The 17,367-nt window shown below is 34.1% G+C and overlaps 1 protein-coding gene across 1 annotated transcript; it reads right to left on the bottom strand.

The window, feature by feature from the left end:
* Window positions 1–14,547: 14,547 nt before the first annotated feature.
* LOC131043433 (endoglucanase 16-like) lies at window positions 14,548–16,770 on the bottom strand. Its single transcript, XM_057976628.2, has 8 exons — window positions 16,564–16,770; window positions 16,234–16,446; window positions 15,948–16,148; window positions 15,731–15,808; window positions 15,488–15,640; window positions 15,287–15,395; window positions 14,977–15,140; window positions 14,548–14,895 (listed from the first exon to the last, which is right to left on the bottom strand). The coding sequence occupies exons 1-8, from the start codon at window positions 16,768–16,770 to the stop codon at window positions 14,548–14,550; spliced, it is 1,473 nt and encodes a 490-aa protein (XP_057832611.2).
* Window positions 16,771–17,367: the final 597 nt, after the last annotated feature.

Here is a 17,367-nt window from a genome sequence, read left to right as displayed (position 1 = left end):
ATTTTAGTTGTCTTCCTGTTTCATTTTCAACTCTTGGCTTGTACCATTTAAACATTTGAAAATCTTCTGATTTTTCTTTTAAAAACATTACTGACATCATCCTTGAATAGTCATCCACAAATAATATGAAATATTTATCAACATAATAACTTTGAACTTTCATAGGACCACAAAGATCAGTGTGCACAAGATCCAAAATTACCTTAGAAGTGTAAGACTTACTTGTAAAGCATGATCTTGTCATCTTACCCATCTGGCATCCTCCGCACATAGCATTCTTAGGTTTTTCAAGACTCGATAGACCTCTTACTCGGTGCTTCTTACTTATTTTGATCAGATTATCAAAATTTACATGACAAAACCTTTTATGCCATAACCAGGTATCATCAATCTTTGCATACAAACACTTATTATAAGTTGAGTCAAGGTGAAATGTGTTACCTTTCGTTTGTGTCCTGGTAGTAGCTAACTTTCCATTCTTGTCATGAACTTTGACAATTCCCTTCTGAAATTCTATTCAGTAACCCGTGTTGTTTAGTTGTGCTACACTCAACAAATTGTATTTCAAACCTTCAACCCAATAAACATCATTGCATCTTGCATTATCAAGAAGTGTTATAGATCCTGTACCTCTTACCGGACATGGTGCATCATTACCAAATCTAACATAGCCTCCATCATAATCTTCTAATGTAACAAACTTGTGTTTATCTTCTGTCATATGATGTGAGCATCCACTATCTATAATCCAAGAATCATTAGTGTTTATGTGAGATATTAGGGCTTTTTCTTCATACCTTTCTTCATTTGATCCATCTTTGATAGCCACATAAACTACTTCCTCTGTATCAGTTTCATCTGATTTATATTCATTGGATTCCTCATCAGCAATTAAGCATGTCTTTCTATCTCTTCTTCTGAAGTCTCGGTGTCCTCTGTAGTGATTATCTTTCTGTCTGTCATCTCGGAAATCTCTCTTTTCAGTAGATTCTTTGTCAGGATAGTTAGAAGCCATATGTCCTATCTTATCACAATCGAAACATTTCAAAGGTAGTTTTCCTTTATACTTACCTTTGCCTCTCGGTAACCTTTTGGCTAATAGTGCTTCAAACTCTTCTTGCTTTCTGATTTCTTCATGCAGTTTTTGTAAATTTCCTCCATGTTTTTTCGAAATCTTTCTCTTGCTCCACTGTGATCTCTTTCAGAGTACTTATACTTTCTTTCATTGTAATCGTTAGATTTATCAAGATGAAAAGAACTAAATGCAGATTCAACTTTATTTACCGAAGATCCACTATTATTAAAGTTACTTAACTCAAATGCATGTAGCTTACCAATAGTAGCATCTAAAGAACTGGCATATTAGGTACAAACCTCAATTCATTGATTGCAAAGACTCGGATTGCATAAGCTGGTAGAAGGGTTCTTAACAACTTACTTGTTATATCCTTTTCTTTAATAGTTCCACCTGCTCCTTTGATTTGATTGACTATCTCCTTTAGTCTTGTACTGTACCGAGTTATGTTCTCACCTTCATTCATCCTCATAGATTCAAGTTGTCCTCTTAGACTATCTACTTTTTCTCTTTGAACATGTTCATCTCCTCCATATACTGATATGAGCTTATCCCACATTTCCTTTGCATCATTGCAGCCTTCTAGATCATTAAACTATGAATCGGTCAATACAAATGTTATTTCAATCATTGCTTGAATATGTTCTTGCTTTGCCTTTATCTCTTCCATAGTCAATGGATAGGTGCTCGGTGAAACAAAATCATTCTCCAGATAGTATACATCATATTCTCCAACTCCTGATAGATGTAGCTTCATTCTTTTCTGCCATGTAGAGAAACTTGACTTGTTCAGCTTCGGTGCATCTCTCTTATACATCTTTGGATCTTTAACTCAAGTGCCTTTAAATGTTTCTTCCGGAGTCCAAAGCTCTGATACCAATTGATAGTTCTGATACTTAATATAAGTACAGATCCAATAACCAACAAGATAAGAGGGGGGGGGGGGGGGGTGAATCATTAAAAACTTAAACATCCATAAAAACATCAGATTCAACCTCGGTAACATATAATTCAGTAATAAAACCCAAAACTGTCAAACATGCAAACTCAAAAGCATATAAACATCATAAACCTCATAACACCAAATTTAACGTGGAAACCCAAATAGGGAAAAGCCACTGTGGGATTTTGGACCCACTAAGAAATATACTCTTCTAGAGTATGCTCGGTTAAAAGCAAATTCTATTAAAGATTACAAACACATTGCTAGATGTGACCCGGTTAAGGGATTTCCCTCAGATCTGTTAGGATCTTCACCTTGTTAGAAGTGACCTTGTTAAAGGATTTCAAACACTCAATCTGAATGTCACATTGCTAGAGGGTTTTACAAATAAGACTGTTAAATCCACTCGGTTAAGAGATTTTGTGTCACTTTCACAAAACAACAGTAATAAAAATCTATTTGCAACTTCACATCTAAAATGCTAAAGCAGATTCTTATTTGTTCAATACAATCTAGACATAGAACTAATCTTGTCCATCTGCTGGGCTTCTATACTCTGTTATTCAAACAGGTCTTCAAGCTTCTGTGCTCGGTAATCACTATGTAGCAACCCTGTGCATACACTTGTCCGCATACATTGTTTATCAATAGTTTCCTATTAATAAATAATTAGGTAACCGCATAATCTCCTTGATCACATTTCCCATGATCAATCATAGCCATCAGATCTTCAGTCTTGTCCAGGTTCAATGCATCTTTCGATCTGAAAATGTTTTACGCTGCTTTGGAACTTGCATATTAGTCTTGGAACTTGCGATAGGGTATTGCGGTTCAATCTGAGTTGTAGATCTTCATGCCGACTTTCCATCATCTTAGATTCATTAACAAACTTCATGCATGACATACCAATCATTTAATCAGTTCCAGCTCATCAGCTTCCTTCATTAAATACTGCATGTAAACATTTAATGCATTCTGTTATAGCTCGGTTACAACACGGTAACAACTCGGTGAATACTAAACTTCACTCGGTAGACATTCTGCATTCATTAACCGATACCGATAACCTTAGGGTTTACCAACTAGGTTCCTTAGGGTTTACCGACTAGGTTCTTTGCTTGATAACATAGTATAGTATTAACCTTTACAATTTACAACATATGTATGATGTTAAAACAATCTAAAACATCATGATCTCATCATTGTCTAACTCGGTACTAGTTGCCCATTGAATACCTTATTCATCCCCTTATTCATCATATTCTTTCTGTGTCTTTTACCGACATCTATAAATTCTTCAAATCATACTTCTCAAGATATGGCAACATCATACTGAATTAGAAAATCAATTTCTTGACATCAATGACAAAATAATAATATCAAGATAGTAAAATATCTTTAATCAGTTATATCCATAATCATCAACAACCTTCTCAATATCCTTATGAAATGCCAACAATCTTTGATTGTCTTTTATAATGCAATATTGCCAACACTTGATCTTTAGCTCTATGCAGATCTATGATGATTTTATATAGGATATTTCATGGAAACTGAACTCTAGGTATACCGTCTTGAAAATTATGGGGAAGCATCCCTGTGTGGAAGATTGTGCCCTATTTTAGGTCTTCTTTCATGATTTTTTTAATTGAAAGTATGTTTTGGATAATAGTCATTCGTTATATGAAAAATAAAGTTTACTTATGGTTCTATGTTGTCCCTTGTTTGATCTTGGTATTGTGAGAATCACCAATATCTCAATTTGGTTACAGTGTCAAAATCTTCTTTTAATTATGATGAACTCTTTGCTCATTGAAGCCCTTCTCAATAGAGTCAATAAAATGCACGATGGTTAACTTCTTTGATCCTTTATCATACTTGGTTATAATTAACTTTTCATATGATTCACGGTTACAATATATAAACAATAAGGGCCTCTTAGAGAATTGTTTTATATTTAACTAAATGGGGTACAAAACTATGGGTTGCAATATAAAATATATTTTAAATCTTTGTTTTGCTAAACTCCAAAAAGGGGTTTACAAAATGACATTTCTAATCTCCACTTTTTTTGACGAAATCAAAGGATTTGTTTAATAATTTTTGCAAACTTCCTTTATCACTATGGTTGTTGGGTTTGTTTCTATGAATAAATTGCTTTGTCTTGTGTGGTGGACTTTTTTTCTCTAGTGGTTTTCCAAGGAAATCATCAAACCTCTAAAATTATTGAAATTTCTCATCAGGACGATTTCCATCTTTCTAAAGATGAGGATATCCTCCATGTTTGATATGAGCAGGATATTTTTAGTCTTAATGATTCCTTGGTTCATTAAGATGAATTTATTTTCTCAAACATCACCAATATAACCTAGACTAAGAGTAATATTTTTATAAAACATTAGTAAAATCGATAAGTGACCAAGTATGAAATCCGAGGTTAAAAAATATAAAATGGAAGCCCAAGGCTCTATTGGAAAGGCCTCTCAATGGATCTCTTGATGCACTCCTTACCAAGAGAAAATGAAAGGGAAAAAGTGAAGTCTTTTAGGCCTTTGACATCTGTGAAAAGTTACTTTTTCTTGACTTTTTTGGAGGGATGACTTGTTAACATGTTACCTGTAGTGAGCTTCATCTTTGTGGACTTCCTTTCTCTTCTTCTTTTCTCTGCATTTTTCAAATACCCATCATCTCTATTTGGTATGCCATTTTATATGTGAGTGGACCCTCCTTTTACAAATTGTCCATAAAAAAATTACCTATAAATATAAAATTATAAAAAATTATTTAAAAAAATCAAAATCAGTATATTACTAAATGCATGAATGGAAATTCGGAGGGCAAGAAAATATAAAATGAAAATACGAAATATTTTTTTTAAAAGAAAAAGAAAATAACGTGGCATTCAAAATCTACATAACTAGTTACACATCATCATGAATGGTTTCTTGTCTCTTTAAAAATTCATTGATTGCTATAATGTGAATGATGCATTATGTTTTTATCACTTCTTTCAAAGGTATGTGGGCCCAAGATAAATGTGTAAGATACATTATTGTTGTGAGGATTTTTGTGACATTGAGTTATTATCACTTGTATTTAAAAGTACAAGTGCAAGGAATGAATTAATTTGAAGCAAATATGTTGTAATTTATATAGGTATTGCATCATTGAGAACCTATGTATTTGTGATAAATAGTGTGAGAGACAATGTAAAATACAACATGTAAATTTGACAGATGTATAATAATGTAGTTTAAGGAAATGTTTATATGTCCACAAGTTATCACCGCCCCTACTATAATTATATAACACCTCTCACCATAATACAAATTTCATATTAATACTTGTAAATATATTAAAAAGGAAACTAGTATAGATATCCTGAATACATCTATTTAGAAAATGCGTAGAGATATCAGTTTAAAATTATTTTATTTGATATTTTTATAATTAATTGGTGACCATTGCAATTGTTGATCCATATGATTTAAAGAGAGATTTGTATGTATACAGATTTTCACCATCCCCATTAAAATTCTATAATACCTCTCAACATAATAAAAAACTAATATAATCACTTTTTATTATATTAAAAAGTAAACTATAAATATTCAATTCTAATTCTAACAAACAAGATTTGAGCTATACACTTGATTTATTTTAATTAGCTCAAAAAGTATAGAATACATTTTTACCTAAAGATTTTGTTTCTAACATAAATAGATTTATATATTTTTTACTTTAGAGCCTTGCTCACCATTAAAGCTACTAACTTGGAAATAATAATTAATCATGGGGACCTTTTCTCATATAGCCTCCCATAATTGTAACTACTCTAGTCTTATCATTTCCAATGATCGATGGGAAGATTTCTCGTAATTCTTTGATGTCTAAGGAAATCAAAACTGCCTGTTAGTTTTGCGTGTCATTCTATACAATTTTGCAAGAACACCCACGAGAGGAGAATTTATGTACGTTGTAGGTTCAAGCATGCTAGATTTGGTCCTGAGGTCTACAAAACGGTCATATTTATCTGGTCCCCCCACTATTGCCCCAATTAATGTGTTTGGATTGGAAGAATCTTTGTGAAACCAGTTCATGAAACCTTCAATGCATTTGATCTTCGTTGGTTGTTGATGAATGGAAACTACAGATGCTCCTCTGTGATGTGGTTGCCTTGGGTATTTGGAACCGTATCCTACCATATATGAAATGCCGAGAGGATTCCTTCCCAATAAATAATCAATCTGCAAAGGATATGATTAAGATTCGTTATATTGTATGCTCCAAAATACAAATACAAATACAAATACATGTAGTGTGCTTACTTGTAGCTTTGCGAAGCCCATAACGTCGCTGGGTTTAAAGAGAGTGTTGCCGCATGACAATGTTTGCTTCTTAGTGGCTTGGTGAAGATATCTGCTATTTGTTCCTTTGTGCTAACATACTCCAACACCACTTTCTTCTCTTGAGCTTCTTCTCCAAGATAATGATATTTGATAGAGATGTGCTTTGTCTTAGAGTGCATAACAAGATTTTTTGAAATATTAATGGCACTAGTATTGTCAAAAAACATAGTTACAGGCTCGGTAACTTTCTCATTTATACCTTCCAACAGTTGTTTGATCCATGCAATGTTGGTATAATTCAGTGCTGCAGCAACATATTCAGCTTCTTCTGTTGATTGTGAAACACATCCTTGTTTCTTGCTAAGCCAACTCACTAGTCTTTCTCCTAAAAAGAAAGCTCCTCCACTTGTGCTTTCTGTCATCAATGTTGCCTGCCCAATCATCATCAGTATAAACTTTTAAATCAAAATCATTTCCTTTCTGATATACTAAGCCATAATCCTCAGCGCCTTTCAAGTATCTAAAAATTCTTTTGATTGCTGTCATGTGTGTTTCCTTGGGATCTGCAGAGAATCTTGCAACTATACCTACTACATGTGCTATGTCTGGTCTGCTGTGAACAACATATTGTAGCTTTCCAATCATGGATTGGTAAAGTGTCTCATCAACAGATGCAGATTCATCATTCTTTGATAATTTACAGTTGGTAGTCATAGGAGTACTTACTGGTTTTGAATCCTCCATTCCAAATTTCTTCAAGATTTCCTTTATGTACTTGGATTGAGTAATGAAAAGCTCATTTTTCATTTGCAGTATCTGTAAACCTATAAAATACTTTATCTCACCGATTAATGACATCTCAAATTCTTTGCTCATTTCATTTCCAAAGTTCTTGCATAAAGAGTCATTTCCACAAAATATAATATCATCAGCAAATATGGCTGAGATCAGTATTCCATTTTCATCATTCTTCATGTATATATTGATGTTCTCACTTGTCCTTATAAAACCAATCTTACTCAAATAAGAGTGCAATCTTTCATACCATGCTCTAGGTGCTTGTTTCAAACCATATAAAGCTTTGTTCAATTTACATACCTGATCTTTATTATTGTCTTCAACAAATCCTTCAGGTTGTTCAATAAAAACTTCTTCTTCTAATATTCCATTCAGAAATGTAGATTTGACATCCATTTGATATACCTTGAAGTTCTTGAAAGCAGCATAGGCCAACAATGTTCTTACTCCTTCAAGTGTAGCAAAAGGTGCAAAAGTTTCACCATAATCAATTCCTTCTTCTTGAGCATAAGCTTTGCAATCTAGTCTTGCTTTGTTTCGAATGACCTCTCCTTTTTTATTTAGCTTGTTTATGAAAATCCACTTTGTATTGATTACATTTTTGTCCTTCAGTCTTGGGATTAGTGTCCATGTGTCATTCTACTTGATTTGATCAATCTCTTCTGTCATAGCATTTATCCAATCTTCACTGTTAAATGCCTCTTTCACTATTCTCGGTTCAAATTCAGATATCAAACATGTGTTCTGTCTCAGTTTGTTCCTTGTCATCACTGGATCATCCTTATCTCCTATAATCTGGCTTCGTGCACGATGTCTTCTGACATACTTGGCTAATACAGGCTCGGTACGCTCTGTATGATCTTCTTCATCACTCTGTTACTGGATATTCTCTTGATTTTCTTCAACAGTCTTCTCGGTAGGACTTCTCGGTTGAACATAGACAAATTCATCATAGTATTCTGGTTCCTTGGAATCATTTCTTTCTGCAAATTCATCAATTTTCACATTTGCACTTTCTACTATTTTGTTAGATGATTTGATCAGACATTTAAATGCTTTGCTTCTAGAAGAATAACCCAGAAATGTTCCTTCTTCACTTTTCTGATCAGACTTGCCATTTCTATCATCTTTATGAACATAGAATCTACTTCCAAAGATTTTAAAATAACTAACATTAGGTTTCTTATCATACCAGATTTCATATGGTGTCTTCAAAGTACCTTTCTTCAATTGAACTCGGTTCAAGGTGTAAATTGCAGTGCTTATTGCTTCTCTCCAAAATGTTTGTGGCACCTTCTTTTCAATCATCAGTGTTCTAGCACAATCCACAATAGATCTGTTTCTTCTCTCAGCTATTCCATTCTGCTGTGGAGTTCTCGGTGCAGAGACTTGTCTTTTAATACCATGATCATTGCAGAATAAGTTGAACTCATCAGATGTGAACTCTCATCCTCTATCTGATCTAAGACATTTCAGTTGTCTTCCTGTTTCATTTTCAACTCTTGCCTTGTACCATTTAAACATTTGAAAAGCTTCTGATTTTTCTTTTAAAAACATTACTGACATCATCCTTGAATAGTCATCCACAAATAATATGAAATATTTATCACCATAATAACTTTGAACTTTCATAGGACCACAAAGATCAGTGTGCACAAGATCCAAAATTACCTTAGAAGTGTAAGACTTACTTGTAAAGCATGATCTTGTCATCTTACCCATCTGGCATCCTCCGCACATAGCATTCTCAGGTTTTTCAAGACTCGGTAGACCTCTTACTCGGTGCTTCTTACTTATTTTGATCAGATTATCAAAATTTACATGACAAAACCTTTTATGCCATAACTAGGTATCATCAATCTTTGCATACAAACACTTATTATAAGTTGAGTCAAGGTGAAATGTGTTACCTTTCGTTTGTGTCCTGGTAGTAGCTAACTTTCCATTCTTGTCATGAACTTTGACAATTCCCTTCTGAAATTCTATTCGGTAACCCGTGTTGTTTAGCTGTGCTACACTCAACAAATTGTATTTCAAACCTTCAACCCAATAAACATCATTGCATCTTGCATTATCAAGAAGTGTTATAGATCCTGTACCTCTTACCGGACATGGTGCATCATTACCAAATCTAACATAGCCTCCATCATAATCTTCTAATGTAACAAACTTGTGTTTATCTTCTGTCATATGATGTGAGCATCCACTATCTATAATCCAAGAATCATTAGTGTTTATGTGAGATATTAGGGCTTTTTCTTCATACCTTTCTTCATTTGATCCATCTTTGATAGCCACACAAACTACTTCCTCTGTATCAGTTTCATCTGATTTATATTCATTGGATTCCTCATCAGCAATTAAGCATGTCTTTCTATCTCTTCTTCTGAAGTCTCGGTGTCCTCTGTAGTGATTATCTTTCTATCTGTCATCTCGGTAATCTCTCTTTTCAGTAGATTCTTTGTCAAGATAGTTAGAAGCCATATGTCCTATCTTATCACAATCGAAACATTTCAAAGGTAGTTTTCCTTTATACTTACCTTTGCCTCTCGATAACCTTTTGGCTAATAGTGCTTCAAACTCTTCTTGCATTCTGATTTCTTCATGCAGTTTTTGTAAATTTCCTGCATGTTTTTTTGAAATCTTTCTCTTGCTCCACTATGATCTCTTTCAGAGTACTTATACTTTCTTTCATTGTAATCGTTAGATTTATCAAGATGAAAAGAACTAAATGCAGATTCAACTTTATTTACCGAAGATCCACTGTTATTAAAGTTACTTAACCCAAATGCATGTAGCTTACCAATAGTAGCATCTAAAGAACTGGCATATTAGGTACAAACCTCAATTCATTGATTGCAAAGACTCGGATTGCATAAGCTGGTAGAAGGGTTCTTAACAACTTACTTGTTATAGCCTTTTCTTTAATAGTTCGACCTGCTCCTTTGATTTGATTGACTATCTCCTTTAGTCTTGTACTGTACCGAGTTATGTTCTCACCTTCATTCATCCTCATAGATTCAAGTTGTCCTCTTAGACTATCTACTTTTTCTCTTTGAACATGTTCATCTCCTCCATATACTGATATGAGCTTATCCCACATTTCCTTTGCATCATTGCAGCCTTCTAGATCATTAAACTATGAATCGGTCAATACAAATGTTATTTCAATCATTGCTTGAATATGTTCTTGCTTTTCCTTTATCTCTTCCATAGTCAATGGATAGGTGCTCGGTGAAACAAAATCATTATCCAGATAGTATACATCATATTCTCCAACTCCAAATAGATGTAGCTTCATTCTTTTCTGCCATGTAGAGAAACTTGACTTGTTCAGCTTCGGTGCATCTCTCTTAGACATCTTTGGATCTTTAACTCAAGTGCCTTTAAATGTTTCTTCCGGAGTCCAAAGCTCTGATACCAATTGATAGTTCTGATACTTAATATAAGTACAGATCCAATAACCAACAAGATAAGAGGGCGGGGTGGGGTGAATCATACAAACTTAAACATCCATAAAAACATCAGATTCAACCTCGGTAACATATAATTCAGTAATAAAACCCAAAACTGTCAAACATGCAAACTCAAAAGCATATAAACATCATAAACCTCATAACACCAAATTTAACGCGGAAACCCAAATAGGTAAAAGCCACTGTGGGATTTTGGACCCACTAAGAAATATACTCTTCTAAAGTATGCTCGGTTAAAAGCAAATCCTATTAAAGATTACAAACACATTGCTAGATGTGACCCGGTTAAGGGACTTCCCTCAGATCTGTCAGGATCTTCACCTTGTTAGAAGTGACCTTGTTAAAGGATTTCAAACACTCAATCTGAATGTCACATTGCTAGAGGGTTTTACAAATAAGACTGTTAAATCCACTCGGTTAAGAGATTTTGTGTCACTTTCAAAAAACAACAGTAATAAAAATCTATTTGCAACTTCACATCTAAAATGCTAAAGCAGATTCTTATTTGTTCAATACAATCTAGACATAGAACTAATCTTGTCCATCTGCTGGGCTTCTATACTCTGTTATTCAAACAGGTCTTCAAGCTTCTGTGCTCGGTAATCACTATGTAGCAACCCTGTGCATACACTTGTCCGCATACATTGTTTATCAATAGTTTCCTATTAATAAATAATTAGGTAACCGCATAATCTCCTTGATCACATTTCCCATGATCAATCATAGCCATCAGATCTTCAATCTTGTCCAGGTTCAATGCATCTTTCGATCTGAAAATGTTTTACGCTGCTTTGGAACTTGCATATTAGTCTTGGAACTTGTGATAGGGTATTGTGGTTCAATCTGAGTTGTAGATCTTCATGCCGACTTTCCATTGCCTTAGATTCATTAACAAACTTCATGCACGACATACCAATCATTTAATTAGTTCCAGCTCATCAGCTTCCTTCATTAAATACTGCATGTAAACATTTAATGCATTCTGTTATAGCTCGGCTACAACACGGTAACAACTCGGTGAATACTAAACTTCACTCGGTAGACATTCTGCATTCATTAACCGATACCGATAACCTTAGGGTTTACCAACTAGGTTCCTTAGGGTTTACCGACTAGGTTCTTTGCTTGATAACATAGTATAGTATTAACCTTTACAATTTACAACATATGTATGATGTTAAAACAATCTAAAACATCATGATCTCATCATTGTCTAACTCGGTACTAGTTGCCCATTGAATACCTTATTCATCCCCTTATTCATCATATTCTTTCTGTGTCTTTTACCGACATCTATAAATTCTTCAAATCATACTTCTCAAGATATGGCAACATCATATTGAATTAGAAAATCAATTTCTTGACATCAATGACAAAATAATAATATCAAGATAGTAAAATATCTTTAATCAGTTATATCCATAATCATCAACAACCTTTTCAATATCCTTATGAAATGCCAACAATCTTTCATTGTCTTTTATAATGCAATATTGCCAACACTTGATCTTTAGCTCTATGCAGATCTATGATGATTTTATATAGGATATTTCATGGAAACTGAACTCTAGGTATACCGTCTTGAAAATTATGGGGAAGCATCCCTGTGTGGAAGATTGTGCCCTATTTTAGGTCTTCTTTCACGATTTTTTTAATTGAAAGTATGTTTTGGATAATAGTCATTCGTTATATGAAAAATAAAGTTTACTTATGGTTCTATGTTGTCCCTTGTTTGATCTTGGTATTGTGAGAATCACCAATATCTCAATTTGGTTACAGTGTCAAAATCTTCTTTTAATTATGATGAACTCTTTGCTCATTGAAGCCCTTCTCAATAGAGTCAATAAAATGCACGATGGTTAACTTCTTTGATCCTTTATCATACTTGGTTATAATTAACTTTTCATATGATTCACGGTTACAATATATAAACAATAAGGGCCTTTTAGAGAATTGTTTTATATTTAACTAAATGGGGTACAAAACTATGGGTTGCAATATAAAATATATTTCAAATCTTTGTTTTGCTAAACTCACAAAAGGGGTTTACAAAATGACATTTCTAATCTCAACTTTTTTTGACGAAATCAAAGGATTTGTTTAATAATTTTTGCAAACTTCCTTTATCACTATGGTTGTTGGGTTTGTTTCTATGAATAAATTGCTTTGTCTTGTGTGGTGGACTTTTTTTCTCTAGTGGTTTTCCAAGGAAATCATCAAACCTCTAAAATTATTGAAATTTCTCATCAGGACGATTTCCATCTTTCTAAAGATGAGGATATCCTCCATGTTTGATATCAACAAGATATTTTTAGTCTTAATGATTCCTTGGTTCATTAAGATGAATTTATTTTCTCAAACATCACCAATATAACCTAGACTAAGAGTAATATTTTTATAAAACATTAGTAAAATCGATAAGTGACCAAGTATGAAATCCGAGGTTAAAAAATATAAAATGGAAGCCCAAGGCTCTATTGGAAAGGCCTCTCAATGGATCTCTTGATGCACTCCTTACCAAGAGAAAATGAAAGGGAAAAAGTGAAGTCTTTTAGGCCTTTGACATCTGTGAAAAGTTACTTTTTCTTGACTTTTTTGGAGGGATGACTTGTTAACATGTTACCTGTAGTGAGCTTCATCTTTGTGGACTTCCTTTCTCTTCTTCTTTTCTCTGCATTTTTCAAATACCCATCATCTCTATTTGGTATGCCATTTTATATGTGAGTGGACCCTCCTTTTACAAATTGTCCATAAAAAAATTACCTATAAATATAAAATTATAAAAAATTATTTAAAAAAATCAAAATCAGTATATTACTAAATGCATGAATGGAAATTCGGAGGGCAAGAAAATATAAAATGAAAATACGAAATATTTTTTTTAAAAGAAAAAGAAAATAACGTGGCATTCAAAAGCTACATAACTAGTTACACATCATCATGAATGGTTTCTTGTCTCTTTAAAAATTCATTGATTGCTATAATGTGAATGATGCATTATGTTTTTATCACTTCTTTCAAAGGTATGTGGGCCCAAGATAAATGTGTAAGATACATTATTGTTGTGAGGATTTTTGTGACATTGAGTTATTATCACTTGTATTTAAAAGTACAAGTGCAAGGAATGAATTAATTTGAAGCAAATATGTTGTAATTTATATAGGTATTGCATCATTGAGAACCTATGTATTTGTGATAAATAGTGTGAGAGACAATGTAAAATCCAACATGTAAATTTGACAGATGTATAATAATGTAGTTTAAGGAAATGTTTATATGTCCACAAGTTATCACCGCCCCTACTATAATTATATAACACCTCTCACCATAATACAAATTTCATATTAATACTTGTAAATATATTAAAAAGGAAACTAGTATAGATATCCTGAATACATCTATTTAGAAAATGCGTAGAGATATCAGTTTAAAATTATTTTATTTGATATTTTTATAATTAATTGGTGACCATTGCAATTGTTGATCCATATGATTTAAAGAGAGATTTGTATGTATACAGATTTTCACCATCCCCATTAAAATTCTATAATACCTCTCAACATAATAAAAAACTAATATAATCACTTTTTATTATATTAAAAAGTAAACTATAAATATTCAATTCTAATTCTAACAAACAAGATTTGAGCTATACACTTGATTTATTTGAATTAGCTCAAAAAGTATAGAATACATTTTTACCTAAAGATTTTGTTTCTAACATAAATAGATTTATATATTTTTTACTTTAGAGCCTTGTTCACCATTAAAGCTACTAACTTGGAAATAATAATTAATCATGGGGACCTTTTCTCATATAGCCTCCCATAATTGTAACTACTCTAGTCTTATCATTTCCAATGATCGATGGGAAGATTTCTCGTAATTCTTTGATGTCTAAGGAAATCAAAACTGCCTGTTAGTTTTGCGTGTCATTCTATACAATTTTGCAAGAACACCCACGAGAGGAGAATTTATGTACGTTGTAGGTTCAAGCATGCTAGATTTGGTCCTGAGGTCTACAAAACGGTCATATTTATCTGGTCCCCCCACTATTGCCCCAATTAATGTGTTTGGATTGGAAGAATCTTTGTGAAACCAGTTCATGAAACCTTCAATGCATTTGATCTTCGTTGGTTGTTGATGAATGGAAACTACAGATGCTCCTCTGTGATGTGGTTGCCTTGGGTATTTGGAACCGTATCCTACCATATATGAAATGCCGAGAGGATTCCTTCCCAATAAATAATCAATCTGCAAAGGATATGATTGAGATTCGTTATATTGTATGCTCCAAAATACAAATACAAATACAAATACATGTAGTGTGCTTACTTGTAGCTTTGCGAAGCCCATAACGTCGCTGGGTTTAAAGAGAGTGTTGCCGCATGACAATGTTTGCTTCTTAGCTGATAGTAAATCACTGTATCTTGCCAGCAAAAAAGCAGCACTGGTAACATACTGAGTGTTGGCGCCATCTCTAACATACAGCAAACCTCCTGTGACAAAAGGATTGAATTATAGATATCACTAAGAGAATTTTGAGGGCTATGATTAGAAAAGGAGGAGTAACAAATGATTTACATGGCTGTGACTAGAAAAGGAATCATTGTTCGTGGTATTGGTGAAGAAATAGAGAGCTCACCTGGGGTGGTTTTAACAGAACGAATGGGACTGCCAGGAAGAAGTGAACACACAAAGCGTTCTGCATGACTTCTATAGGCTGAGAATTGAGCTTCCCCTTGGAAATATAACTGGTTGGTGAAGTGCATAAGTTAGCTTTAAGCTAGAAGTATGTTTATATTACATTTTATTTGAAAAATTGCACCAATCAGTCTACGCTTACGTCTGTTAGAAGCACTTGAATTCCAGCATATTTGAGGTCCCAGTTGAATTCATTAACATATGCCTTTAGATCGTCGTGCTGGATAATATAGTTGGAATAATATGGGGATTTCGTAGCTCTGTATAGCCAAGATGCAGCCCAGAGAAGCTCGTCCTGAGATCATATTTACAAGTGCATATGTTAAAAGAAAACCAAATTCTGCTCACAAGAGCATATGCTAAATGAAAACCAAATTCTGCTTACATTGTAGCCTGAAACAGAGCAATAAAATGGACACTCTCCTCCGTAGGTGCCCTTGAATCGATCGGCAAAACTGAAGAGCTGAAGGGAAACATAAATGGGCGGTTAGAAAGAAGATGGATGCATAAGATTTTTCTCAAAATGGATGGATGAAACTTGTTGATTTTGCTGTGTTGGTTAACAGTTAGGTTTTCTATTTTACTTGAGCACCCAAACATACCGATTGAGAACGTTGGAGGAGAAGGTGTGAGTAACGAGGGTTTGTGAATCTGAAAACAATGGAGGAGGCAGCCAAGGCTGCGGCCGTTTCTGCTGCAATTTCTGATCCAGGGGTGTCTTTATCGATCTTGTAAAGAGATCGAGGAGTGTCCATATCTTCTGGACGCTCCCAACAATTATGGTCTGCCTGGGGATCACCCACCTATTTTATGCATCAAGATCAACCTCTTTAGTTTTTCATAATCTTGAAGAATGAATGCTGAATATTTTAGCTTAGATTTCTTTACCTGAACCCATAATTGATCTGGAGTTGCACCAGCCTTGAGAAAGTAGTCAGTTCCCCATCTAATAGCGTCCCTTGCATTCTGAATCTCTCCTGCAGCTTTCAACTCTTTCCCATAATCCAGTGTGCCCCAAGCGAGTGTGGTGATAGTGAATGCCATGGGAAGCCCATATTTCACATTATCGCCTGCATCGTAGTAACCCCCAACTAAATCAACCTGCAGGTGAGTTGCACACAACATTTTGTATGGAGTCAATGAAGAAGGATAGTATGATCCACTTCTACTTTTATCTCTAATCAAATTGAATAAGGATCTATCTCTTCTTCTACTTACGTTTTGCAAGTGCCCATCTGTGAGGCCAGAATCTCCTCTCCACTTTACTCGCTGAGATTGTGGGAGTTTACCAGATCGTTGGGCCTCCAGGAAGAGAATAGACTTCGACAGGGCTGCTCTGTAATCGAATTCTCCACGAACCACCTGCCCTCCACAACAAAACAGCAACAAGACCACTGACAAAAGCGCTTCCATTGCCTTGGCCATATGGACTCGCTGCTTTCTTTGATATGCAATTTAGAATTGTGCGCTAAATTTATATTCTCTCGGATGAGACTGCACCTTTTACTCATGAGATAAAGCTAGCAATGGAACAGGGCAACACGATACTTTTATTTATTTATCACGAGAACTGTGTATGAGTTTCTGTTGCTGAGTCATGCATGGGAACTGCAAGATTTAGAGCATGGAACACCACAAAAATAAACAATTAGTATGAGAAAGCAGGTATTTGCCTTATATCATTTGTCTTTCATTCGATTGTTGTTCACAAGAATTATACGCTTCACAAGAATTATACACGTTTTACCTTTTGATTTGTTGACAAGATTATAAGTTTTACCTTTTGTTTTGAATTGCATTATTTTCCGTAAGCTACCATTAGTATCCTTGATGTTGATTCCCTGAGCGAAATAGGTAGTAATTATCTGCGTTGGTTGATGAATAGTAAGGGAGAATGAGATTATAATTACAGGCTTAAGGCAGGTAAATGTTTGATGTTTGTAGTTTGATTAATTTAAGATATGATACTATTATTCAAATTCTGGTCGTAAGATTAATACTTAAATATAATATGCATGTGTA

The sequence above is a fragment of the Cryptomeria japonica genome, unplaced genomic scaffold (genome assembly GCF_030272615.1).
Source record: "Cryptomeria japonica unplaced genomic scaffold, Sugi_1.0 HiC_scaffold_226, whole genome shotgun sequence".
NCBI lineage: Eukaryota > Viridiplantae > Streptophyta > Pinopsida > Cupressales > Cupressaceae > Cryptomeria > Cryptomeria japonica.
This window is presented reverse-complemented; position numbering and strand designations above follow the sequence as displayed.

Excerpts from the sequence above, each read along its gene's own strand:
- LOC131043433 (XM_057976628.2), bottom strand. The coding sequence starts at position 16,770 with ATGGCCAAGGCAATGGAAGCGCTTTTGTCAGTGGTCTTGTTGCTGTTT. Across the intron at positions 16,447-16,563 it reads CAGATGGGCACTTGCAAAAC|GTTGATTTAGTTGGGGGTTA; the intron begins GTAAGTAGAAGA and ends ACTCACCTGCAG. Across the intron at positions 15,641-15,730 it reads GCTCTGTTTCAGGCTACAAT|GACGAGCTTCTCTGGGCTGC; the intron begins GTAAGCAGAATT and ends ATATGATCTCAG.